This window comes from Zootoca vivipara, chromosome 2, assembly GCF_965207765.1.
Source record: "Zootoca vivipara chromosome 2, rZooViv2.hap1.1, whole genome shotgun sequence".
NCBI lineage: Eukaryota > Metazoa > Chordata > Lepidosauria > Squamata > Lacertidae > Zootoca > Zootoca vivipara.
Genome location: NC_142584.1, coordinates 3,679,493 through 3,705,090, shown reverse-complemented (window position 1 = coordinate 3,705,090; position 25,598 = coordinate 3,679,493). Strand labels below are relative to the sequence as shown.

Below are 25,598 nucleotides of genomic sequence, written 5' to 3'. Positions count from 1 at the left end.
CGCATCCAGCCCGCAGGCCTTAGTTTGCCGCCCCTTGTTCAAGATGGTCCTAGTCAGGGTGTCCTTACATTGGAAGCTCAGCAGGAGGCTCTCAGATCAGGTGGCTTCCCCCCTAGCGGAACTCTTTCTGAAGGAAGGCTTGTTTGGACAACTACTCCCTTCCAACTTTTAAGAAGATTTGGGTGTAAAAACAAACGAACCCCCAAACATCATCTCTTTTTAGTGGGGCTTTTGGATGCAGAAACGATGGGAGCTAGGCTGGTGGTGTGAATCTTGCTGTTCAATGTTGCTGTTTGTAAGATTTGCTGTTTTGTTGATTTTTAACAGTTTAACTTTGCATAGGATATTTTTTTTTGTCAGAACTCCTGTGACTAAGCCGCTCGGCATAGATTATATTATTACAGACCTATTGAACCTCTCCTAAGGAAGTAGACTTCCAAGGTTACTGTATATTCTGGCGTATAAGATGGCTTCTGAACCCAGGAAAATCTTTTCAAAAGTTGGGGGGCCGTCTTATACGCCGGGTACAAGAATCTGCGGGCGCTGCATACCGTGGGGGGAGCTCAAAAACGGCCGTGGCCGCATCCCCACTCTCCTCTCTATGGCTTTTCCCTTTTCGCTGGCTCTCCCAGCCTCGATTCTCTGCCTCTCTCTCTCTCTCCTCTCTATGGCTTCTTTCCCCCTCTCAATAACTAAAAAAACCAAAATCCACCATTTCCCCTGCTGCAGACTTGAGTGCTGGAGAAGACTCCCCTCCCTAGCGAGTATATCCTAAACTCTATATTTTAACTTGAAAATTAGGGGGTCGTCTTATACGCCCAGTCGCCTTATACGCTGGAATATACGGTAAATCCTGGCAACCATGAGGCCTGGGATGGGGTGCCTTGTGTTCTTCGCATTACGGGGTCCCCGGCCAGCTTATCCCCCTAAGGCTGGTGGCAAGCATGCAGGTTGCACCCTCGACCTCTGCATGGGCCTGCCAGCAACCTTAACCATAGTCAAAACAGGTCATGCCATTGCTGCTCTCACCTGAATACGGTCAGGGACACCAGTGCTGTCCATACGGCTAGAGACATTCACCGTGTTGCCCCAAATGTCATACTGTGGCTTTCGGGCTCCAATCACCCCAGCCACTACTGGCCCAATATTTAGCCCTGTGGAAGAAATGGGAAGGGAAGAAGGGATGTGAAAAGGAAAACCAGTCAAAGCTGAGCAGCCAACCCACTTGCCTTAAGGACACCCAATCTCTCTCCCCAATGTGGAGCACCCACCCCGCCTCCACTGACCAATTTTCATTTGGAAGTTGTTGAATGAGTGTTCGTTGATATATTTCATCTGCTCCATGAGCCGCATCGCATAGTCTGCCAGCGCTGTAATATGGGAGCGCCCTTCGCGGTCATAGGTGCTGTCATTCAGCCCTGAGGCCGCCATGTAGGTACTGCCAATTGTCTTTATCTTCTCCAGCTGCCTGAATGGCTCATCACTGATAATCTACAGAAACAAGCAATGGAAGGTAATTTTTACTAATGCTGAGAGAGTCTCCTTTCATCAAAATTGCACATCTTTTTTAAAACACATGCAGCTCCCAAGCTAAAACAGTTCAATGCATCATCAGACATTTAGAACCTCTCCTAGACAATGACAGTTGTCTCTTTCCCAAGCCCTTTCTCAACCTCTGAGATGAAGACCTTTCATTGCCTACAGACAGCCACCCAATCTTAAACAACTCCTCACCCACAATAATACAACCACCAGACTTAACATGGACACTGGTACCAGAGCCTGCAATAAACCCAGATGCTAACTTTGCTGCCACATACACCCAGACAACACTATCACTGGCCCCAACAACATCCAACATACCATCTCAGGACTATTTATTTGCTCATCTTCTAATATTGTGTATGCTATCAAATGCCAACGGTGCCCTTCAGCCCTCTATATTGAACAAACAGGCCAAACCCTACGCCAAAGGATAAATGGACATAAATCTGACATCAGGAATCACAAGACAGAGAAACCAGTAGGAGACACTTCAATCTCCCAGGACATTCTATACAAGATCTCAAAGTAGCTGTCTTACTACAAAAGAATTTCAGAAATAGACTGGAAAGAGAAGTTGCTGAACTGCAACTTATCACCAAACTTAAAACCATGGAGAGACCTGGTCTGAATAAAGACATTGGATTCTTATCTCATTACACATGATAAAGCTATTTTTGGCCATCTCATCCCTTGCTTTTTCCTGTAAGACCAATTGCAGTCGTTAACAGTCCTCAACAGGTTTACCACTCCTATCAGCCATTCCCACCACCCTTCTGAGTAATACCCCTCCCCACCCTCTCACTATATATAAGGGTCTGGTGACTTCTGTTTCAGTGTATTTGAAGAAGTGTGCATGCACGCGAAAGCTCATACTAAGAACAAACTTAGTTGGTCTCTAAGGTGCTACTGGACAGTTTTATATATATCTACTGTTTGAAAACTTTCCACGGCCACTGCCGCACTTCTCCTGAACAGCAGAGATTTTGTCTTGGTTCTCAAAAGTCTCTCTTACTTCTGCTCTGTACTCGTGCAAATGCCTGGCACTAGGTGAGAGCCTCCCTCAGAAGAATGCCACACAGAGAGCACCAACCTCACCCTGGTACAGGGCCCCCTAGTGGGCACAGAGCCAGATCTGGATTAAGACCCCTAGAGGCCCTAAGCACAGAAAAGATTATGGTGACGTCCCCTGAGTAATTCACAATAAAAACAATACTAAACCATAAAACAGTAAGGAAGACTATATCAAATATTTATTCACGTGACACTTTCAAAACTGAAGTCAAAAACTATAAACATGTCCTCTTCCAGCATCATTTTTTTGGGGGGGAGGGGGAACCTACTCGTCTTTCAACCTCTCCCTTTTTCCAATCCAATGCAGACAAAAGACAAGCGGTTACCTCATCGAAGTCAGCAATTATCTCATTGAGCAGCCGCAGACATTCAACGCCTTCATTGTTGGCTTCCAGCTCCACGTAGAACTCTGAGAAGTTACTGATCGAGGCAAACATGACGGCGACACATTCACACGACTGGTGGTACAACTCGTCATTGAGGCGCTCGCGGGCCAGGAAGTGAGCGGCCACATCTTTGGGCAAGATGTTGTGCAACAGTCGACGATTGTAGGCCTGAAGTTCCTCCATCTCCTCTTTCTCACCTGTAGCCTGGGAGAGTCGCAAAGGGAGGAAATGAGGAGGATAACAATTATCCAAGCCATGTGATTTCATTAAGCCTCTTGAGCTTCCGCTGTTGAAGATACTGGCCCTCCAGATGTTCTTGGGATTCCAACTCCCAGCAGCCTTAGCAAACAAGGCTGGTGGTCAGGGATGACAGGCGTTGGGAGTCCCAACATCTGGAGGGCCACAGTTTTGCCCAGCCTGCACCACACATACTAGACACAAATTCTGCAACCTGTAGTAGAAGTTCTGTATACAGTGGTACCTCTACTTACGAATAACTCTACTTATGAATGTTTCTACTTACAAATGGAGCTCCGTCCGCCATCTTGGATGCGGTTTAGATAGGATTTTTTCTACTTACGATTTTTTTCTCCCAATGCATTCCTATGGGATTCGACTTACAATTTTTTTCGACTTACAAATGTGCGTTCGGAACGCATTAAATTCGTAAGTAGAGGTACCACTGCATTCAGCAGGATTACACACATCTGCATAATTTATTCTTTCCTGCTAGTCACAGAGAGGGGAAAAGAGCAATGTTTGGGACTAAAACTCACCACCACTAACAAAAGATTTTGCTCAATTCACTCTTCAGCTTCAGGTTTCATCACTTGTTGCACTGTCAGCAGCCATAATCTTGAACCACAGAAGCTTACACCCCCAGTCAAGAGACGCCGTACCAGTCATTCTCCTTCCTACCATTTATTTATTTAACTTGTATATGCTTTATGTTTCAATGAATCTCAGAGACATTTTCATCATCATTCAACACAAAAATACAACAAAATACACAACAAAATTCAACATAATGTGTGTGTGTGTATGTGTGTGTGTACACGTGCATTTTTATATAATCACATTAATATTACATAAAAGGATCCTCACATGAAATAATACAATTCAGGAATTGAAGAACCATGTTGTTGTCGTTACACTTCCCTTGCACCCATCACATCACTCCATCCTCTCAATTCTCACTTCAGTGAAACCCTCAACAACCCATAATCATGTATGAATCCAACAGGTGAAAGCCAACCCTCCCCCAATCATTTCATCTCTCTCTCTCACCTTTGGGGCAATACGGACACCTTCTCCCTATATCTCCCCTGAGGAGATCAAGCTCTTCCTCTCACTCTGGGGTAGAAGGGTAGAAGACACAGCCACCCATAAGCTTGACTCTCACACCCTCAGAGGGAGCATCCCAGTCAATCAAATAAAAATAAAGCAAATGTCCCTTAAAATAACTTTGAATTTATAAAAGCACCAAACTAAGTGGCGCTGTGGGTTAAACCACTGAGCCTAGAGCTTGCCGATCAGAAGGTCGGCGGTTCAAATCCCCGTGACGGAGCGAGCTCCCGTTGCTCGGTCTCAGCTCCTGCCAACCTAGCAGTTCGAAAGCACATCAATGTGCAAGTAGATAAATGGTACCCCTACAGTGGGAAGGTAAACGGCGTTTCCATGTGCTGCTCTGGTTCGCCAGAAGCGGCTTTGTCATGCTGGCCACATGACCTGGAAGCTGTACGCTGGCTCCCTCGGCCAATAACGTGAGGAGATGATGATGATGATAATAATAATAATAATAATTTATTATTTATACCCCGCCCATCTGGCTGGGTTTCCCCAGCCACTCTGGGCGGCTTCCAACAGAAAAATGAAATAAAGTAATCTCTTAAACTTTAAAAGCCTCCCTAAACAGGGCTGCCTTCAGATGTCTTCTAAAAATCTGGTAGCTGTTTTTCTCTTTGACATCTGATGGGAGGGCGTTCCACAGGGCGGGCGCCACCACCGAGAAGGCCCTCTGCCTGCTTCCTTGCAACTTTGCTTCTCGCAACGAGGGAACCGCCAGAAGGCCCTCGGTACTGGACCTCCGTACGATAGGGGTGGAGACGCTCCTTCAGGTATACTAGACCAAGGCCATTTAGGGCTTTAAAGGTTAGCACCAACACTTTGAACTGTGCTCGGAAACGTACTGGGAGCCAATGTAGATCTTTCAAGACCGGTGTTATGTGGTCTCGGCGGCCGCTCGCAGTCACCAGTCCAGCTGCCGCATTCTGGATTTGTTGTAGTTTCCGGGTCACCTTCAAAGGTAGCCCCACGTAGAGCGCATTGCAGTAGTCCAAGCAGGAGATAACTAGAGCATGCACCACTCTGGCGAGACAGTCTGCAGGCAGGTAGGGTCTCAGCCTGCGTACCAGATGGAGCTGATAGACAGCTGCCCTGGACACAGAATTGACCTGCGCCTCCATGGACAGCTGTGAGTCCAGAATGACTCACAAACTGTGGACCTGGTCCTTCAGGGGCACAGTTACCCCATTCAGGACCAGGGAGTCCTCCACACCTGCCCGCCTCCTGTCCCCCACAAACAGTACTTCTGTCTTGTCAGGATTCAACCTCGATCTGTTATCCATCCTCCAACCACCTCCAGGCACTCACACAGGACCTTCACCGCCTTCACTGGTTCTGATTTGAAAGAGAGGTAGAGCTGGATATCATCCGCATACTGATGAACACCCAGCCCAAACCCCCTGATGATCTCTCCCAGCGGCTGCATGTAGATATTAAAAAAGCATGGGGGAGAGGACAGAGCCCTGAGGCACCCCACAAGTGAGAGCCCAGGGGTCCGAAAACTCATCCCCCACCACCACATTCTGAACACTGCCCAGGAGGAAGGAGCGGAACCACTGTATGACAGTGCCCCCAGCTCCCAACCCCTCTAGACGGTCCAGAAGGATGTTATGGTTGATGGTGTGAAAAGCCGCTGAGAGATCCAGCAGAACTAGGAAACAGCTCTCACCTTTGTCCCTAGCCCGCCGGAGATCATCGACCAGTGCGACCAGGGCAGTTTCAGTCCCATGATGAGGCTTAGAATCATAGAATCCTAGAGTTGGAAGAGACCACAAGGGCCATCCAGTCCAACCCCCTGCCAAGCAGGAAACACCATCAAAGCATTCTTGACATATGGCTGTCAAGCTTCTACTTAAAGACCTCCAAAGAAGGAGACTCCACCACACTTCTTGGCAGCAAATTCCACTGTCGAACAGCTCTTACTGTCAGGAAGTTCTTCCTAATGTTTGGGTGGAATCTTCTTTCTTTGAATCCATTGCTTCCTGTCCGCTTCTCTGGAGCAGCAGAAAACAACCTTTCACCCTCTTCTATATGACAGCCTTTTATATATTTGAACATGGCTATCATATCACCCCTTAACCTTCTCTTCTTCAGGCTAAACATACCCAGCTCCCTAAGCCGTTCCTCATAAGGCATTGTTTCCAGGCCTTTGACCATTTTGGTTGCCCTCCTCGGGACACATTCCAGCTTGTCAGTATCCTTCTTGAACTGTGGTGCCCAGAACTGGACACAGTACTCCAGGTGAGGTCTGACCAGAGCAGAATACAGTGGTACTATTACTTCCCTTGATCTAGATGCTATACTCCTATTGATGCAGCCCAGAATTGCATTGGCTTTTTTAGCTGCTGCATCACACTGCTGACTCATGTCAAGTTTGTGGTCTACCAAGACTCCTAGATCCTTTTCACATGTACTGCTCTCAAGCCACGTGTCTCCCAACCTGTATTTGTGCCTTTCTTTCTTTCTTTTTGCCCAAGTGTAGTACTTTACATTTCTCCTTGTTAAAATTCATCTTGTTTGCTTTGGCCCAGTTGTCTAATCTATTAAGGTCATTTTGAAGTGTGATTCTGTCCTCTGGCGTATTAGCCACCCCTCCTAATTTGGTGTCATCTGCAAACTTGCTCAGGATGCCCTCAAGCCCATCATCCAAGTCATTGATAAAGATGTTGAATAAGACTGGGACCAAGACAGAACCCCCGACTGGAAGGGATCCAAATGGTCTGCTTGAATCCCGACTGGAAGGGATCCAAATGGTCCGCTTCTTCCAGGCGTGCCTGGAGTTGTTCAGCAACCACTCGCTCAATCACCTTGCCCAAGAATGGAAGATTTGAGACTGGGTGATAGATGGCCATATTGGCCGCATCTAAATATGTTTTTTTAAGAAGCGGTTTAATAACTGCCTCTTTCAGTGGGTCTGGGAAGGCTCCCTCACAGAGAGAAGCATTCACCAACCCGCGAAGCCCATCGCCCAGCCCTTCCCGGCTAGCTTTTATAAGCTAGGATGGGCAAGGATCAAGGAGACAGGTGGTTGGTTTCACTCATACAAGCAGCCTGTCCACATCCTCGGAGGTAACAGATTGGAATTGATCCCACGCAACTGGACTAGACAGGACTCTAGCATTCTCCCGCCCCGGCCCTGCTCCCACGGTGGATCTGAGCAACTTTATCGGCAAAAAACTTTGCAAAATCGTTGCAGGAGATCATGCGGCCCGTACTGGGCCCCGATGGAGCAGGTGGTTCCACTAAACTGTGAACCACCTGAAAGAGTCTCCTGCTGCTGTTTTCTGCAGATGCAATAGAGGCAGTGAAGAAAGTCTTCTTCGCCGTCGCTACCGCCACTTGGTAGGCTCGACATTGAGCTCTAACCCGTGTCCGGTCAGCTTCAGAATGAGTTATCCGCCACCAGTGCTCTAGCCGTCTCAGCGATTGTTTCATTACCCTCAGATCCGTGGAGAACCAGGGGGCTGTCCAGGCTCCACGCAATCGGAGAGGGCGCTTCGGAGCCAAACAGTCAAGATGAGCGCCGCAACCCCAGAGTCGGTCATGACTGGACCTAATGGTCAGGGGTCCCTTTACCTTTACCGAAGTCCTTTAGCTCAGAGCCGATTAAAGAAGGCATGCCAAAGTGCTGAGTAAACAGCAAGAACTAACAGCATCCTTTGGAATTCACTGGCATCATGAGATCTCCAGACTCATCCACTACCTGTTGTTTCCAGAGAAAGTCCAGCCGGGCTGTAGACTCCACCTGCTGGGCATGCAGGTAGAGTGCCAAAGCAAAGAGCAGCAGGATGACAGGTGTCATGTACTGTAGGGCCACTTTCCCCTCTGCAGAACTAGGAGAAGAGAGAGTAAAGGCAAGCTGTTATCTTTCTGCGCTCCTGCGCCCAATACAGCCCTGACACAACCCCTTTGCTCTGCCCGCTCCCCCAGCCTAAGGAAGCCCCCTGCTCTTTAAAAACCAACCTCAGCCCATTCTCTCTCTCTCTGTCCCTTATGCTTGGAGTAGCTTCCTGCCATGACACCAAGGTGACAACCCAAATGCACTGGTTGTTATCTGGCTTGGGTGCTAACATGCAGAAGGTGGAATATAAACCGAAATAGGGGAAAATTCAACCACCGTTGTTACTCCATAAAGTCCATCGCTTCCACAAAGCATTTGGCATTTCCCTTTAGCTGTCATTCCAAGCTGAAATAAAAGCTGTTATTTGTGATTCCATCATCATCATCATCATTATTATTTGTGGTTCACAGTTATGTGTTGTTTTTATCTAGCTTTCCTTAGGAAGCTTTCGGTTGCAGCCAAGTTATTCCTACTCAGAGCAGACTTGACTACCTTGGGTCCATTAATTTCAACGGGTCTACTCCATGTATAAGTTAGATAAAACCTTTCATTGAATAATGCATTTTCATTCAAATCACTCAGAGATTGTTATATTAAGTGGTACACAAATTCCATATATAATTTGCTTAAATTTCATTTCATCTCAACGATTTATGTATATATACCACTTAACTGCATTTGCTTATATTTGTCCCTTGCTATAATTGCTTCACCATTGCTCGGTTCTTTCCCCTCCCCTCACATCTAAACTTGGACTGTAAGCTCCTTAGGGCAGGTACCTATATAGTGCTTCTGTCACATTGTTTGTTACTGATATAGCATCACAATATATAAACGAAACATGCTTGCAAATCATGATGCTTGAGGCTTGCAAATCCAAAAGACTTCAGAAAACCTGAATCTACCACTCTCCAAACCCTTAAAAACAGCCTTGGGACAGTTTTCTCCAAACTAGTACCCTCCAGATATTGTTGGACTGCAACTTCCATCAGCATGGCTTATAGTCAGGAAAGGTGGGAATTGTAGTCCAACAACATCTGGAGAGGTCACCGGTACCCCCTTGCTGTACACTTAACTTTTCCAAACACCTTCACCAAACCTCTAGGTAGCCTTTATAACCACCACCCTCCATTCCCCACAACCACATCAAAATTGGCTCCCTTTCTGGTTCCAACTCACCAATCTTGACTACTGTGGGTCTCATTGAAGGCTGGCCTGTTATGAGAAGGGGGAGAGAAGAATTTTTTATAGAGAGAGGCCCAAGTCGCCCAAAAGCAACACCCCAAGCCACCTCCCACAATGCAAGGCAAATGAGGCTGAGGGTTGGTTAGAAGTGGGGAAATGGTCTGGGAGACAATGAAGAATCTGGTAGTAGATGATGCACCTGAATTCTGCCCCAAGTATCTTGCAATGGGAAGAGACTGAGTAGCCTTCTCCTTAGCTTAACAGCCATGTCCAGATAGAATGGATCACAATTAGAGGTTTCTGAAGCTTCACAAAACACCCTGGGCTCAGCAGGGTTTCCTTTTTCTCTGCTCCCCAAATCTAGTTGCTTACAAATCATGTTATCGCTCCATAAATAACCAATGTGAAAAATCTAGCCCTCCAGATGTTATCACCCCCAGCCAGCACAACTATGCTGACTCAGGCTGATGGAAATTGTAGTTCAAAACATATGCAAGGCACCAAGTTGGTTGAAGCTGCACTAGGTAGTCAAACTAACGTCTTGCTGTGTCCAAACCCAACCCTTTTCACAGATCAGTTCTCTAATTCCCTCCCCCTCAAAAAACCACCAATGTCTGTAAAACTGATTACTGTACTTTCTGCTGCTTAGACCACACAACAGCTCTCCCTAAACCTACACACCAAATTCCTATTGCTTTCCACATGCAACACAAACTCCTTGCCCTTACTACGAACGTTCTCTGTGGCTTAATCCTTTACCATCTCTATCGATCTGCCACTTGCTGACTTTAGATCTGCAAGCACTATCACCACAGAGTCAGACGTCTGTGGGGCTGCATCAGCCTGGTTTCTGAGAGGAGGGAGTCAGTATATAACACCCCTGCAACAGTTGCAGATTTGTGTACAGCTTGGAACCAGTTTGCTGGTTCCTCTCTACATGTATTATAAAAATGTATCACAGCCGTTTGCAACAATATAAAAACACAAAACCAGATACTACCGGTAAAATCATTAAAATTTAAAAACAAGTTAAAAGAAATTAGAAATGATAGGCTGACATGATTGCTTCGCTGTGTGGAACTGCCACTGCTCCGGGTGCTACATCATATTCAATCTGCACTTGTAAGAAACTGGTTGTTGTTTTTTAGAGTGGCAGCACCTGCCCTCTGCCTCTAGCAGGTGACCTTGCTGTTCTCCTTTTGACACTGCCTGCTAAATATATTTTTGTTCAGGCAACCCTATTTAGACATGTAGAAGTTGAGATGAAAACACATGTCTTTTTAGCCTATTGTTGATTTTCATTATCTTCTGAATATTTTCGCATCTGTTTGTAAAGGACTTTTGCTGATAATTATAATGGCTTATTTTTTGTAAACCACTTCAAAGTTTTACTACAATCCAGAGGTATATAAATTTTGTTTAATAAAAATATGCAACATTAAGTTACAGTTGTTTCCTTTCTTTCACTTCTTAGCTAATAGAGCTGCTTCCGTATATAATTTGAAGCAAATTATTTTCTCAGAGGAAGGGATGTTCTTACTCCTTTCACCCATAAACAGATTTTTCTGCTTAAAAACACCCCCCCTCCTGAGGAAGCTGCCCTCTCCTCTTCCGGGGGGGGGGGAGATGTAGGCCCTCGTGGGGGGAGGTGGGCACAGTGATGGCTTGTGGGATTGTTTTTCCACTCATGGTAGAAATATGAACAAGCCAAGAAATATTCAGGAAGAATGAGTTCAAGTTCATTTCAAAAGAACCACTGCATCCATATTCTTGCTGGATTATTTAGAAGGGTCAGTGAAGGAAGAACATAAGGATATGCTTTACTACTCGCTAGCAGCTGCTAATATCTTACATGCAGCTAAATGGAGAATGGTTACAACTCCCGATGATTAAAGAACAGCACAATAAGATGCAGGATTATGCAGTAGTGGCAAAATGATCTTCTATAACATCTAAGGATTGTAACTGTAGACAACATGTCAATTATTGTAGGGCATATTGTTTTATCTTCCAGTGCCAATTATGGATTTTCTATGTTGTGAGCTGGCTGGGTTTTTGTTTTGTTTTTAAGTGGGAAAAGTGCCAAAGGAATAAGAAGCCCCTCTCATGAGATAATGCATGAATGAGAACCTTTGGGAGTCCACGATTCAGCTGATATCTGAAGGGCCACAAAACCACCACCTCTGATGTAAAGTGATGGTGCTATATCATCATTGTTTCTGATGTTGCTTGCTATTGTGGTGGTTTGTAGCTGGGCCCATTTTCTCTCGGTTATCATGGCTGTTTGGAGAAGTTAAATTTGAGGGTAACATAGGAGAAAACAAGCCCAGGGTGAAAGCTAGAAGACCCTCACCACCTCAAGTCACCCAGACAACTTCAGGGCCCAGGGCTTAAGGTCTGAGATTTTTCCAATGCCAGAGGGGAGGGGGCATTCTTACAGGGCATTAGCAGCCACCAGCAGGTCGTAGTTGTTAAACAACACCCCCTGGGGGCCCTCGGCCACCGCCAGGTACACCGCCTCCATCCCCATCAGCAACGCCAGCTTCCCAAGGCTATTGATGTGCAGGAAAACAGAGGAAGCCAGTAGACTCAGCAACACCGAGTAAGTGAAGTACTGCAGGGAGGAAAGGATAGAGGTGTCAGAACGCCCCTTACAACAGCTGGACGAGCTCCCCAAAGCCCACACACATTCCTTTGAGACAAGTGTGACCTCTCCTTCTCCCCACTCTTAATTTGGATAGTGTTTGCTGCCACAAGATTTTTTTAAAGGAGAGATTAGAGAAGTTCACGAAGGATGGTTCTACCAACGGCCACTATCCACGGACAAGCAGCCGGGAGAGATTGCCACGCTTGTGCCTTGCTTGTGGAGTTCCCTGTGTGAAACAGGATAGTCAATTAGGCAGACCTATTATGCTACATTCTCCTCCTGTCTTCACAGATATGCCACCCGCCTCAGCTTTCACACCTGAGCAACCTCCAAGACCCAGACAGAGCCACAAACCCACAAGGAAGGGAGGAGAGACCAGCCTTGGAGTGACAGGTAAATGCTGACCCCAGGCCCAGGGACTGAACCCCCAAGTTCTACCCACAACTCTTCACACCTCACGCAACCCCCCGATCTTTCTGAAATACACGTACCTCAGGGAAGCTGCAGCTAGATGCACCATTTCCCTGGCAGGGCAGAGTTTCTGATGCCAATGAGTAGTTGAGGGCACGTAGGTGGCAGGGCCCCACGGTGGATGGGGTAATGTTGAGAAAGCTGGCAGCGCAGTCTTGGAGGCGGAGCCGGCTGCAAGCAAACTGGGTTGAGAGGGGAAAAATGGCCGACTATGTAGGGCTGACAGGGAGCGCAATGCTGCTCTTGTTTGCTCTGGACTTGCCCGATCCCACCCAATGCCAGAGACTTATGGCAACCGAGATAATGCAGAGCCTGGCCTCTGGGGCTGGAGACAGACAAAGGGTTCTTCAGAGAGTTGAAGGTTCAGAGAGGCTTGGAAGTGGGACTGCTGCTCATAATGTATACAGTACTTACTTCCCACTTTTGCCCACTGGTAAATACGATTTTGTACTGTTCCAAACACCTGCTTGACTCAGGGAAGCATGTGCATAACTCCCTCAAACCACTTTAGTTCCCCCCCCCTCTCGTGTGTATCTCCAGCCTAAAGCAACCTTTGTGTTCTTTCCTGACTCCCATATTGCCTCGGTTCTCGACTGTCCCCACACCAGTCAAGACCTCACTGCAAGACCTGCCCACCTCTCCCAACCCTCATACCATGTTAACAAAAGCAGAGATGAAGACCAGCAGGATGACAGCAACACCAGCAATCGTGCTGTTCATTCGCGACTGGATAATCTTGCGGGAGACACGCTGCAAGGCGGCTGGAAAAGGCTGTAGGGAGTCATGAGAGGTCTTATGAGATGGGGGGGGCACCACACACCCCGTTATGCCCAAGAGGCTAGAACAAGGGGCGGCTCCAGGAAAGTGGAAGCCTTGACTGCCCCCTCACCAGAATCAGGTGTTAGCATTCAAACCCACAGCAGGTTCTGAACCCAGGTGATAACAGGTGGGGATTTAGCTTGCACACTCAAGTGGCAGAGCTCCTGCTTGGTATGCAGAAGGTTCCAGGCCCATTTCCTGGCATGACCAGTTGAACAGAGCAGGTTTGAGAGACCTTAGAGAACAGTTGCCAGCCAGGGCAGCACCAGGAGAACCAATAGTCTGGCTTGGTATAGAAGTTAGCTTCCTGTGTTCTGACTGGTCTGAAGAGGAAACTGCAGGGAGATTAGCCAGAAAGCCTCTTAGCTACAGTACAGTCAGAAGATTCTCTCAGATCCATGTAAAACCTTCCCGACCCAGCTTGTCCATTGGCCTGAGCAACTCAGGGGCTGCGGACTTGCTTTGCCTTTCCTCACCCTTCAATGGACAGGAGCCCAATCTGACAACAGGACAGCATATCCAGGGCTGAAGGGGCTGGGGGTGACGCTGTGGCATAGAACCAGACTGCACCCTCCAAAGGAATAAGGGGTGTTTCCAGGTAGGGTCCAAGGGCTGGCGGAGGGAAGATAGTCCTTAAGGAGTCACAAAGACATGGGGCCCCAATGAAGAGAAAATCACTCACGCCAAGGCAGGAGTAGATGGCACAGACAAAAAGGATGGTGGCCAGGATGACAAAGATGCTGATGTAGGCGCCAAGCATCAGAGGGGAGCTGCGGGGAGACAAGGCAGAATAAGCCCCACCAGTCAGGAGAACACCATAATGCGTGTGGCTTTCCACCACTCATCAAATGTTGGTGGACTCCAACTCCCATCAGTCCCTGTCAGTATGGCCAATGGTCAGGGATGATAGAATTGTGGTCCCAACAAGATCCAGGCCCCAGGTGTGGGGAAGGCAGAAGTACTGTGTAAGTTAATAATATTGTGGCTATTGTTGCAAGACAGAATGTTAAATTTTAAAATAGTGTATTGTGTGGGTTTTCCACTTGTTGTGACCCCTGACTCCCAAGACCAGTTTGGCTGTGTTGGTAAGTAACTTCTCCTCCTCTTTTTGCTTAAAAATCAGCCTGGAAGCAAAAACCTCCACAACCACAGACTGTGCTCTCCCCTCTTCCTCATTTACCCCTCCTTCGCTCAGGGATATCCCCAAATTAGACATTTAATCAGTCTAGCATATCGCCTTTTCTCACAATGTTGTCCCGTGGCATTTGCCAACCCCTTCTGTATCAGTGTGTAACACGGGTGAGAGTGGGAACTTGGGTGTCATGGTTCAAAGTGTAAATAGGCTCACAGATAGACAGCACATCTATGCTCCCTAATAACAGCAACTGAAATTCTTCCCTCCTCTTCCCCTAAAACATTTGTGGCCGGAATCCAGGCCACAATGTGACTGGAATCCAGGCAGAGTTGGCTAAATATATGAGGGATATCTTGGGTTATCCAATTGGAAACTGAAACCCAATGGTTCAAGCAGCATTTCTCCACACCTGTGGACAGGGAGATGGAGTTGAGAGAAGGCCTGCGGTTTAGTGGTACGACACCTGCTTTGCATGCAGGAAGTCCCGTGCTCAATCCCGGGTGTCTCCAGGCAGGGATCGGAAAGACTCCCGTCTGAAATCTTGGAGAGCTTCCACCAGCTGGTGCTGACAATAATGAGCAAGAAGGGGTCTAGAGTTGGAATTAGTAGAAAGCAGCTTCCTATGACTTTGAGGTTCCCTTGGCCCAATTCCTTCCAATGTCAGGGTGTGCCTGGATTGGGAATCAGCGGCTTGAGGGTCCTGTGCATCTGCTGGTGGCACATTATGGCAAGTAGTTCATAATAAGCCTTTATGAGAACTAGGGGTGCTTAGGACTATGCATCTGTACATGCCACCTTACCTCGCCTATGGCTACCATATGCAGCCAGGGCCGGCTCTAGGTAGAGTCCTGGTGGCGCAGGGCGCTGGGCCGGTAGGTGGGGCGCTGCGCGGCAAAGCCACGTGGAAGCCATGCTGCGCCCTGCAAGGGCGGGGCCGCCAGAGCGATTTCTGCCCCTCAGCGCCAGGGCGCCCGACCTGCTAGAGACTGCCCTGTATGCAGCAATGGAGAAGCGTAGGATGCAGACCCATTGCACATACAGTACTGGGATCCTGTGAACATGCACACATGGGCATGAATGTACCACGTTTGCAGAAAGAGTACATGACGAACGTACTCTTGCAGATGTGTCACTCACTGCGGGAAGATGACAATCTGGATGCAGCAAACGAAGCAGAAGACAAGCACGGTGCAAGCCACGTAGCCGCCAAAGCGGGTATCCACCTTTTTGGAATACTGCAAGGGGGAAGGAAAAGAGAAAGGGAAGTTACCAGTGGGGAGTGGGGGTGGCTCTGCCTGAACTGGAGCAGAGGGGTGTGGGATTCCCATGTCCAGACTGAAAGCTGAAGACTCCAGAAGCAAATGGGAAGATACCTTCTTCTCCAACTCTGGCTTCTGGAAAGTGAGCAGGAAGCGTTTGACATGGTCCTTGCGCAGCTGGTCAATGCTTCGAGCATCAATGGCTCTGCCCAGAAACTCATCAACTTCATCTTCAGGGTTCAGGGCCTCCTGTGTGCTTCGGCTGCAAGAGGCAGATGTCCCAGTTTTATGACTAGTTGTGGGGGCATCAAGGGGCAGCAAAGCAAGCCTTGCCAGTGAAGTCCTTCCCCCCACATTCATCTCGCCACTCGTTGCAGAATCAGCTCCCAGACCGTCACAACACAGGCAAAGGGCTCTAACTGGCACAGCCTCCCTACCTGCTGCTAGGGTCCCAAGAGCCAGGCAAGATACTCACTTGTCTTTGCTGGAATCATCAATACCCTGAGAAAGGAGAGGGAGACACAGAGAGGAAACAGATACTTATATTTATTCATAAAAGCATTTTTGTACCACCTTATCTTTAAATACAAGGGTGGTTTGCAACACCAAGATATTAAGCGCCATTAAAAACAATTCAAAAAATCATCCAAGTGACTGGCTAATTAAATAGCTGCAAAAGCCTGTTGGCCTAAAAACAGTATTCAAGAGACACCAGAAGGTCAAAAGCATGGATGCCCATCAGATCTTTGCTAGAAGACTTCTCCACAGTGTGGCTATCATTCAAGTGTTCACAGCAGATTTTAAGAAAATTGTATACACATGCACAAAAAATGTAGAACTTGTGATCTTTTTAGAACATTAAAATATAATCACACAATCTTTACTGTGAATGTCTAAAGTGCAGAGATGGCTAACAACTGTGAGGGAATGCTATTAGTCATGCAATACCTGCAATATTTATTTATTTATTTTTGAGGGGGGTGGGGAATCTCCAGCGCCTTGGTCCATTAGGGTGTCCAATTAGGCCTCTGGGGTCATATCCCCCAAACCACACACACACACACACACACACACACACACACACACACCTGTCAATCAGTTGGTGGGTTGGGAATTGTTTAAAATCCTGCTAAGTATTGCTTCACCAAAATACTGTACTGCTAATGTGGTATAGTGGTTAGAGTGCTGGACTAGGACCTGGGAGACCAAATCCCCACTCAGCCATGAAACCTACTGGCTGACCTTGGGCTAGTCACCACCTCTCAACCTAAACTGGGGAGGGGGAGAACCATGAATACCAACTTGATTTCCTTGGAGAAAAGGTGGGATAAAAATAAAATATGAATAGTAGTAGTAGTAGTAGTAGTAATAATAATAATAATAATAAATAGCTATGTAAAATATTAAAACAGCAGAGCATAACATACAGCTATTAAAACCACATAAGATCAGGACACAACAGTAGCAAAAAGACCTGGGGGGGGGGAATGGTATTTACCTGCTGCTGAGAAGATAAACCAAGTCAGTGCAAGGCAAATCTCTTTTGGGGAACACATTTCAAAGACAGGGTGCAAACAGAGAGAGAGTTCCATCTTAGCTCCCCTCCCACCTCTCCTTAGATGGAGAGAGCACTTGAAAATGGGCTTCCAAAGTCACCCTCATCCCAAGTAATTTAGAGACCTGAAGGTCAAAACCAGAACTTTGAATCGTGCCTAAAAGCAGACAGGAAGCCAGCACAGTTCTTTTCAAAACTGGTGAGAGACAATCAAAACCCCAAATTCCCAGCAACAATCTTCAGTATTTTAAACCACCTGAAGCTTCTAAGGGGGCTCCTCAAATAGCTCACTAAATACAGTAATCAAAATGGGATGTTATCAGTGCATACTAAATTACAGCTTGGAATCTCGGCCAAGGAGAAATCACATCTGGTGTACCACCCAAGGTGGTAAAAAGGATCTCGAAGCCAAGAAAGCCACTGGGTTCCCCACCAAAAGATAACGTCAATCCTAATAGCATACCAAGACAGATCTAATCCTTACCCGCAGCCAGAACAGGCTGAACCACCCTTTCTTGGACAGATAAGCCATGCATAGTAGCTCCATCCCGTCTGGACTGAGTTTCAGTTCAAGAACCTTGCCCCAAAATGCCTGGGGGGGGAATCTTTGGATGCCCCTTACCAAGAATGGTCATAGAATCATAAAACTGTAAAGTTGGAAGGAACCCCAAGGGTTATCTAGTCCAATCCTCTGCAATGCAGGAAAATGGTTCTATCTCAATTTTCTTTAAAAGGTACAGTAGTCTTATCTCAGAAAGAGACATTTATAGCCCCTAGACGCAGCTGATGAAACTGCCCCAGGCAGATGTAAGGAGACAGGAAGGGCAAGGATTGAGCTGCCCCCATCCCTCAGAGCAGCCTCAGGCCTCAGCGACAAAATGTGACTCAGTGCCTGTTCTGAACATGATCACAGATACTGCAGTAAAGAAGGCATTCCAGTCAGTGCAGATATGAGGAATTCTGTCTTTGAAATGATTAGCAAATAAGTCGTAGCTGGCCTCTGGGGAGTCTAGGGGCTCAGATGGAGAAGGTGACATACCCTCCACTGGGTGGCATTGTGAGGTTACAATGGTGAGGTGGAAGTGTTGATCCTTCACTGAATCTACTCTGTGTCAATAATGGCAATCATAAGCAGTTACCTGTGTTTGGTTGGATTCGCTACTGCCAACACCATGCTAGCCGGTGCAGCAAATGGACTCTTTCTAGTGGAAGTGATTATTTCACTTGCCTGAGTCACCTCCATGTTCCACAGAGCAAAACACTAGCCCCAAACTGCCCAAGGCCTCTCGGGAATCCAACAGCCTCTGAAAGCAGGTTCCTCTTCAACAGGATAGCCGTAAGTCTAAAGTCCTTTTCAGGTGCTTGAGCCAAACTCATAAGGGCTAGGCTGTGTATGGAAGAAGCACTGGCCCCGCCTTGCCACATGCCCAACATGCAGAGAGTTCCTGGTCATCATCCAGCTGAATGCACTTTTAATCTCTTTCCAGACCTGAATGTGAGAAATCTGGGAGCAGGTATGGGGGGCATTGGGGGGGGAAGGGTGTTGCTGGTGCCCTCCCACCTTTGGCCAAGTAGGGCTTAATCTGAGGAGGAAGTGATCCAACCATAATTAGAAGAAAAGGTAAGTAACTCAGAAATTCATGCAGGGCTGAAGTGACCCCAAACTGCTTCACTCCTAGGCCCCGAGCACAAGTGAGGCACCAGAACCACCAACAAAAACCATTCCACTGCATTGAATTAGCTAAACCACAACCACAACAGATGCTGGGAGCAAAGGGCACTGCCAGATCATGCAACAGCCACCAGGATCGTGGCAACCAATCAGCCACTACCAAACCATGTCAGACAATGGGCTGCCACCACTGGCAGAGTAGCTCCTCCTACCGTGCTAATGAAGCTCCTCCCAAGATGCAAAGAATGCCATGGCAACAGATGCCAACCCACAAAGTCCACTGAGCAACCAGTGCCATAGCAACAACCTGCAATCAAGCAATCAACAAATTAACAGCAACCCTTCACAGGGAATGACACAAGACCACGGGTCGTCCCTTAGCAACCAGCAAACTGTGACAATATGATGAAGAGCAGCACATTAAGTGGTAGTGGTAGGTTTTTAAAACTCGGGAATTATGCAAATTGGCTTTAAATCTTGCTCAATTCACACTTTACACTGCAGAAATCAGGGTAGCAGCTACAAGGTTCTGCATACAAGTTTTCTATTGCCAGAAACTGAGATAGTCTAAGAAATGATAGGTCATAGTGACTAAGAAGTCTGGATAGATATTGCATTAAAGAAACAACCTCCATGGGGAGCTGACAGTGTTTAAAATCCCTAGACAGCCATGTTTTATTTATGCAGGGCAAATGGGATTTTTCCAGAAAAAGGACGGTGCAGTGAGAACAAACAACTGTTGCAATGCACAAAGTCTCACTTAAAACCCCCCAACACTCTTTGGTTTTGAAACCAGGGAAAGACAGCTTCAGTATCGGTGGATCTGCCCTCTATTCTCGAGAAACATGTCTGTGGGCTGGGAGTATATTTTGTGGCACAATTGGACCCCTTCAGATGTGGTCAGGCTCTGTGACAAACTTATCAACATCTAACAATGAGGGCCCTCATAGCCGTGGAACATGTGTGTAGAGGCACAGCCAAGGTCATTCTGCAGATACTCAGAATTAAAATGTCACACAGTTTGCTTAAGCATTGGTAAGACCTCTGGTGATCAGCTTAAAGGGTCTTGTGGGTCACACACTGGCCATGAGAGCTGAAAATTTAGCCATCTGTATTTTCTCATTCACACAAGGGCTGTGGGGACTACAAACTTGCTTTTTGTTGTGTTTAAAATAAAAGCCAAGTCTCTCAGGATTGTGCAGAAGCTGGTAGATTTCATGCTAAGGCCTCACTCAATTCATAGAGTCATAGAACCACAAGGTTCCAACCCCCTGCAATGCAGGAATATTTTGCCCAACATGGGACTCGAACCCACACCCCTGAGACTAAGTCTCTTATGCTCTACTGACTGAGCTATCCCTATCCCAGCTATTTAAATAGGTTGTTACCTTGGCTTTTTGTGAGAATCTCACAAAGCAAACAACATGTAGTAACAGGTAGGTAGCCATGTTGGTCTGCCGTAGTCGAAACAAAATAATTTTTTTTTAAAAAAATCCTTCCAGTAGCACCTTGGAGACCAACTAAGTTTGTCACTGGTATGAGAATGTAGTAACTTATTTTTTATTTTTAAATGCTTCCAAAGTCTTAAAGTTAGCCAGTACATCAAGATAATGGTCATAGCCATGTTAGTTTCTAAATCTCCCCCTCCCAGTCACACACAAACTGGGAACAGTACCTGCCCCCGTGTGGAACAACTGTTGCTGTAACAATGCTGCATGCAATTGATAAAGCAAAATAGGGCTGGGAGGAGGGAGACTTAGAAAAGCAAGTGCATTGTGCTGAGGTCACAGGAAGGAAGTAGGAAAGACTCCGGGGAAAGAAGATTCCAGGGCGAGGGGCTGGCGGGTGGGAAGAAAAGGGTGGGAGAGAGAGAGCTGTTGGCTGTGGTGGTTGATAGCAGGAGAAGGACTGATGCCAGGAACCATCTGCATGCAGCATATTTGCTCTACCAATGTTGTCCTACTTTAATCCCAATTCCTTCCAAAACTTTTCTTTCCAAAAAAAGGCAAAAAAATAATTTTGTTCTCTTGTTTGTAGGATATTTGACACCTCCTTTGACCAACTAGCTTGTCTCTCAGGATGATTATCTCAAGGGAAAACACAACACATCAGATCACACAACACACAACACATCAGATCTCCCCTATCTGCATGGTATCAATAGATTTCCTTTTAACATTGGTCATCTAGCCTCCAAAAGGTTGACAGGGTGAATAGCTGGATCTGTGCTGGTGGTGTAGTCTACTTATCTGCCTTTCTGCTGTCCTCATGGAGGATACTCCTAGATAGAAAGACAGCAGGCTTCATTCCACACACATATTCAAAAACACACATTGAGGAGATTCCCTATGCTTCTTGGTGTCTGCTGCAGCACCCAAGCAGACTCTTGGACATCTGGTGCGCCGGCATCTCATTTCAAAAGCCAGTTCCTCTCCAAAGTTAAAAAGCGGTGCTACTCAATATCTCCATATGGATCTAGGCTTTTATTTATTAGAAAATTTATATCCTGCCTTTTTGAGCCAAAGCATCTACACAGTAGGGACGCGGGTGGGACTGTGGGTTAAACCACTGAGCCTAGGGCTTGCCGATCAGAAGGTCGGCGGTTCGAATCCCCGTGACGGGGTGAGGTCTCGTTGCTCGATCCCAGCTACTGCCAACCTAGCAGTTTGAAAGCACGTCAAAGTGCAAGTAGATAAATAGGTAAACGGCAGGAAGGTAAATGGTGTTTCTGTGTGCTGCTCTGGTTCGCCAGAAGCGGCTTTGTCATGCTGGCCACATGACCTGGAAGCTATACGCCGTTCCCTCGGCCAATAACGCGAGATGAGCGCCGCAATCCCCGAGTCGGTCACGACTGGACCTTTACCCTTACCTTTATCTACACAGTGGTTAACAATAAGAACCCATATAAATATAATTGGAGGGGGCACTTAATGTTTTTTTTTAAAAAATAATAATAATCAAGAACTAATCAATCAATCAAGTTACCAGCAATAAACAATGACCAAAAGCTAGCAGAAGGTGGGAGATTCTCTTCCAGCTTTGAGGGCATCCTGGGATGGCACAGCCTAGGTCAATAACAGCAGCAAAAATTAACAGAGATCAGGGAAAGCGTGAATATCCCTTGGGAGGGACTTCCAGAGTTTGGATTCCACCACCAAGGAGTCGTACCCCAAGTAACTCTGCCCTCAATTCACTTCAAATGGCAAAAGGGTTCAGGAAGAACAGAGTCTCCAAGGAAGTTCTTGAAACATGGGTAGGTTCATGCTGAGCTGGGAGGGAGGTAGAGGAGGACCTTCCACTATATATATATATATATATATATATATATATATATATATATATATGCCATCCACATGATCTTAGAAAAATTACTTGAGCAGATTCAGCCCAAAGCCTCCAACTGGCCCATGCCACAAGGAAAGAGAAAAACAGCCTGCTTGTTGAGCATCAAATATATTACAGTATCTGTACATCACATAAAGGGTGGGGACATTATTTGCTTTCTCAGCTGCTGGGATCAGGAACAGCCTGGTTCTCATGGGTGCAATTTGCTGCAAGTGGGATAAAACTGTAACTCTGGCATGTGACACCTTCAGTTTTATGGCCGGTAATCCAACTGCACTGGAAGTCACTTTATGGTTATGGCCTATGGCCTTCAAGAGCTACTCCCACCCTATCACCCCCCCCCCTCATTCTGGGCCAGCTCCTTTGGCACAAGGCTCACTATTGTCTCTTTGGCACAAGTCAAGGTGCTGCTCTGACCTATAAACAGCCTCAATGCACAGAAGCCCCAGAGAAATCCTCTACCTTAATTCCACATACTTTCTCCTTTGCTCCACCGCAAGTTGCAGAATCAAGCAAGATGGATTTCTTCACTGCGCCACCCATGCCACCAAAGAGGGAAGCTATTGGTGGCTCCCTTCTAAAGCACTCTGAGGATGTTTTAAGGCATTTGGACTGGCATTGAAGAGCCCGTGTGGAGGAGCCCAAATGGTAGCAGAGAGAGGCTCTGGGTGTGTAGATTTCACCATGCTCCCCAGCCTCTCCGGTAAAAGGAGCTCACATAAGCGGCGCTTGGAAAGATCCCCACCCAAAGCCCTTTTGCCAATCAAGTTGGGCAAAGTAGATTAATACTGGACTCAGTAAGAGACATCCGTTTCATCTGCGCCAATAATGAGAATCAAAGAGACCAGTTCCTGCACATGCTGCCATGTGAACACCTTGCCACACAGTCAGAAAAGCCAACACAGGCAAGGCTTTTGCCATGGTCACTATGGGTTGTAGCCAATGCTAGCCTGGCTCAGAGCAGACCCATTGAAATTAAGACATGGCTTAATCTAGGTCCATGAATTTCAACAGGTCTACTCTTAAGCTGGCTACAACCCTCTGTGCTTAAACATTCGTGAGAGCAGGCGCTTGTGGGGGCTTCCGTCTCTTTCGCTAAGGATAATAAATGCATAGTGTAAAATGAACACAACAGACCATTACCCACCTGGGACCTGCAAGCAGACGTGTAACGTGATCAAAGCCCAGTTGCCTTTTGCTTCCACCCCCTTGGCTGGATGTGCGCTCAAAGCAAGCCCTCCCTCCATCCCTCACTGGCACTCACCATCTGTCGGAAGGCCTTAGAGTCCTTTGTCCTGGGGAAGGAGCGCTCAGGCACCCAGCGAGGCACCAGTCCTTCGGTAGAATTGGCCTGAGCCCTCTGCAGCTTGGCTAAGATGGCCTTCTCCTCTTTCTGTTGGAGAGAAAAACAGGCCATGGAGGTGCAAACAAAGAAGCTGGGGGGGGCATGGGGAGAGAGGGAAGGCCCTTTCCAATACCCTCCTTGGAATAAGCCTGCTCATCTTGGCCGGCCAGAGTTGCAGCTTCCACAACTCCAGCTTCGGATAGCAGAGTGCTCACCTTCCCCATGAACAAGCAGCGCCCTGCTGGCTGGCAGGGAGGTTTTCTAACCCTCCACACCTTAGAGGGGGGGGGCAACTTTTTTGGGCCATGGGACACATATCAAATGTTGAGAATATGCTGGGAGTGCCAGTCACAAAATTGCTACCACTGGGGTGGCATTGCATAACACACAATGGCTGCTGTGGGGAATGTGGCATAACACAACTTTAGAGACTCCCACCCCCGACCACCTCAGACTTACTATTGGAAGAGAGGTATGTCCTGCTGTGATTCTGAGGGATCACACAGTATTGGTTCTACCTACATACACAAACATTTGCAGTCTAAAAGCAACAGGGAACATATCTCAGCACCAGGAAAAATATATCTCAGAAGGTATATTCACATTTTGCTCCATAACTTTTTTCTAGGAGGGCTAGAGACTTCCCTTTAAAAAGTCAGAGAAAACGGGGGCACCTGCCCAAGAGCCATGGTGGGAAAGCCTTTCATGACCCCTGCACAAGAGCAAATTACTGTGATATTCTTCCCCAGTCCCCAACCCCTCCAGGACTCACTCGTTTCTGGCTGCAGCCCACGATGAAGAAGGTGTCGATGTTGTGCTCCTTAAGGTATGCATTGCGCTCGCCCCCGTGCCCTGGCTCCACTTCGTAGTCCTCATTCAGGTACTGCAGCGTAGCTCGCGTAATATGGATCCGCCTATCACAGAACTTTTGTCACTCAGCCAAGTCATCTGGTGGAGCCCCCCCCCTCCTACTCCCTCTGAGCCACACCTACAACTGCCATTACTATTCACGAGAGGAAGAAGATACCATTCAACAGGTAAGTGGTTTGGTCTCTGCCCACGAAGCTGGAGAGCAAGAGGCCAGAATCATGGAACCATAGAACTGCAGAGTTGGAAGGTACCCCCTGGGATCATCTAGTCCAACCCCCTGCAATGCAGGAATCTCAACTAGATCATCCATGATAGATGGCCATCCAACCTCTGCTTTAAAACCCCCAAGGAAGGAGAATCTCCCACCTCTCATGGGAGGTTCAATGAGCAATTGAACAGAAAGGGCAAGTAAGTGGGTAGTAAAATTAGAGGAGGTAGCAATAGGACTTCAGGGAAGACAAAAGTGGACTAAGCTGAATATCAGGGGAAAGCCTCGAAGGTGTGTCTTCAGGAACTAAGGAAGAAACAGGGAGCAGCATGGCTGAAAGCCACAGAGACAGGACTGGGGAAGGCAATGATAGATGGCTTTTTGTGGGTTAAGAAGTGCAAGAAGGGGAGATGAGAAGGGAGAGAGTTGGGGTCAAGAGTGCTGAATGAAGGGACTAGAAGTGTGAAGAGGCTGCAGGTGGCAACTGGGAAAAGCCACTGGAGAAGCTCCAAGGGAAGAGATGAAAGCCTTCCCAGTCTTTGGTCACCTTCACCACACCTGGCCCATGCAGTAGTGGAGAAACTCCAGCCCACAGGCCCTCATTTGTGGTCTGCAAGGCCACTTCAAGCAGTGGGGACAGGGCTTTGCAAGAGTGCCAGGGATGAACAGATGGCAGTGACTTTGCCTGCAAGGATTGACTTCAAACCATGAGGGCCAAATTGGGCCACTTGCTATCAGGTGCTTGTCAGGGTGGTCCACCCCACTCACCTGTCAAGCTTGGCCTGCAAGCTGAGATCCAGTTCCCCACCATTGAGTCAAGACCATGACCACCAAAACTAGAGAGCCCGGTTTTGCTCATGCTACCAGCAAGCTGAAGTCCTGGCCAAACCAAGCAGCTTG

At 47.3% G+C, this 25,598-nt stretch overlaps 1 protein-coding gene across 6 annotated transcripts in view; it reads right to left on the bottom strand.

The window, feature by feature from the left end:
- The window catches only part of ADCY6 (adenylate cyclase 6), a 48,356-nt gene that overhangs the window by 5,512 nt on the left and 17,246 nt on the right, over window positions 1–25,598 (bottom strand). For 5 of the 6 annotated variants that reach the window (XM_060272144.2, XM_060272143.2, XM_060272147.2 and 2 more), the window contains exons 9-23: window positions 24,393–24,534; window positions 23,540–23,668; window positions 16,179–16,204; window positions 15,818–15,965; window positions 15,582–15,679; window positions 14,854–15,009; window positions 13,992–14,079; window positions 13,145–13,261; window positions 12,511–12,672; window positions 11,811–11,986; window positions 9,367–9,402; window positions 8,050–8,179; window positions 2,943–3,206; window positions 1,287–1,491; window positions 1,030–1,154 (exon numbers count right to left, since the gene is read on the bottom strand). In XM_060272144.2, coding sequence (XP_060128127.1) covers window positions 1,030–1,154; window positions 1,287–1,491; window positions 2,943–3,206; window positions 8,050–8,179; window positions 9,367–9,402; window positions 11,811–11,986; window positions 12,511–12,672; window positions 13,145–13,261; window positions 13,992–14,079; window positions 14,854–15,009; window positions 15,582–15,679; window positions 15,818–15,965; window positions 16,179–16,204; window positions 23,540–23,668; window positions 24,393–24,534 — 2,002 coding nt within the window. The remainder of the gene's footprint in view (window positions 1–1,029; window positions 1,155–1,286; window positions 1,492–2,942; window positions 3,207–8,049; window positions 8,180–9,366; window positions 9,403–11,810; window positions 11,987–12,510; window positions 12,673–13,144; window positions 13,262–13,991; window positions 14,080–14,853; window positions 15,010–15,581; window positions 15,680–15,817; window positions 15,966–16,178; window positions 16,205–23,539; window positions 23,669–24,392; window positions 24,535–25,598) is intronic. The other variant, XM_035101118.3, reaches the window with a different exon arrangement.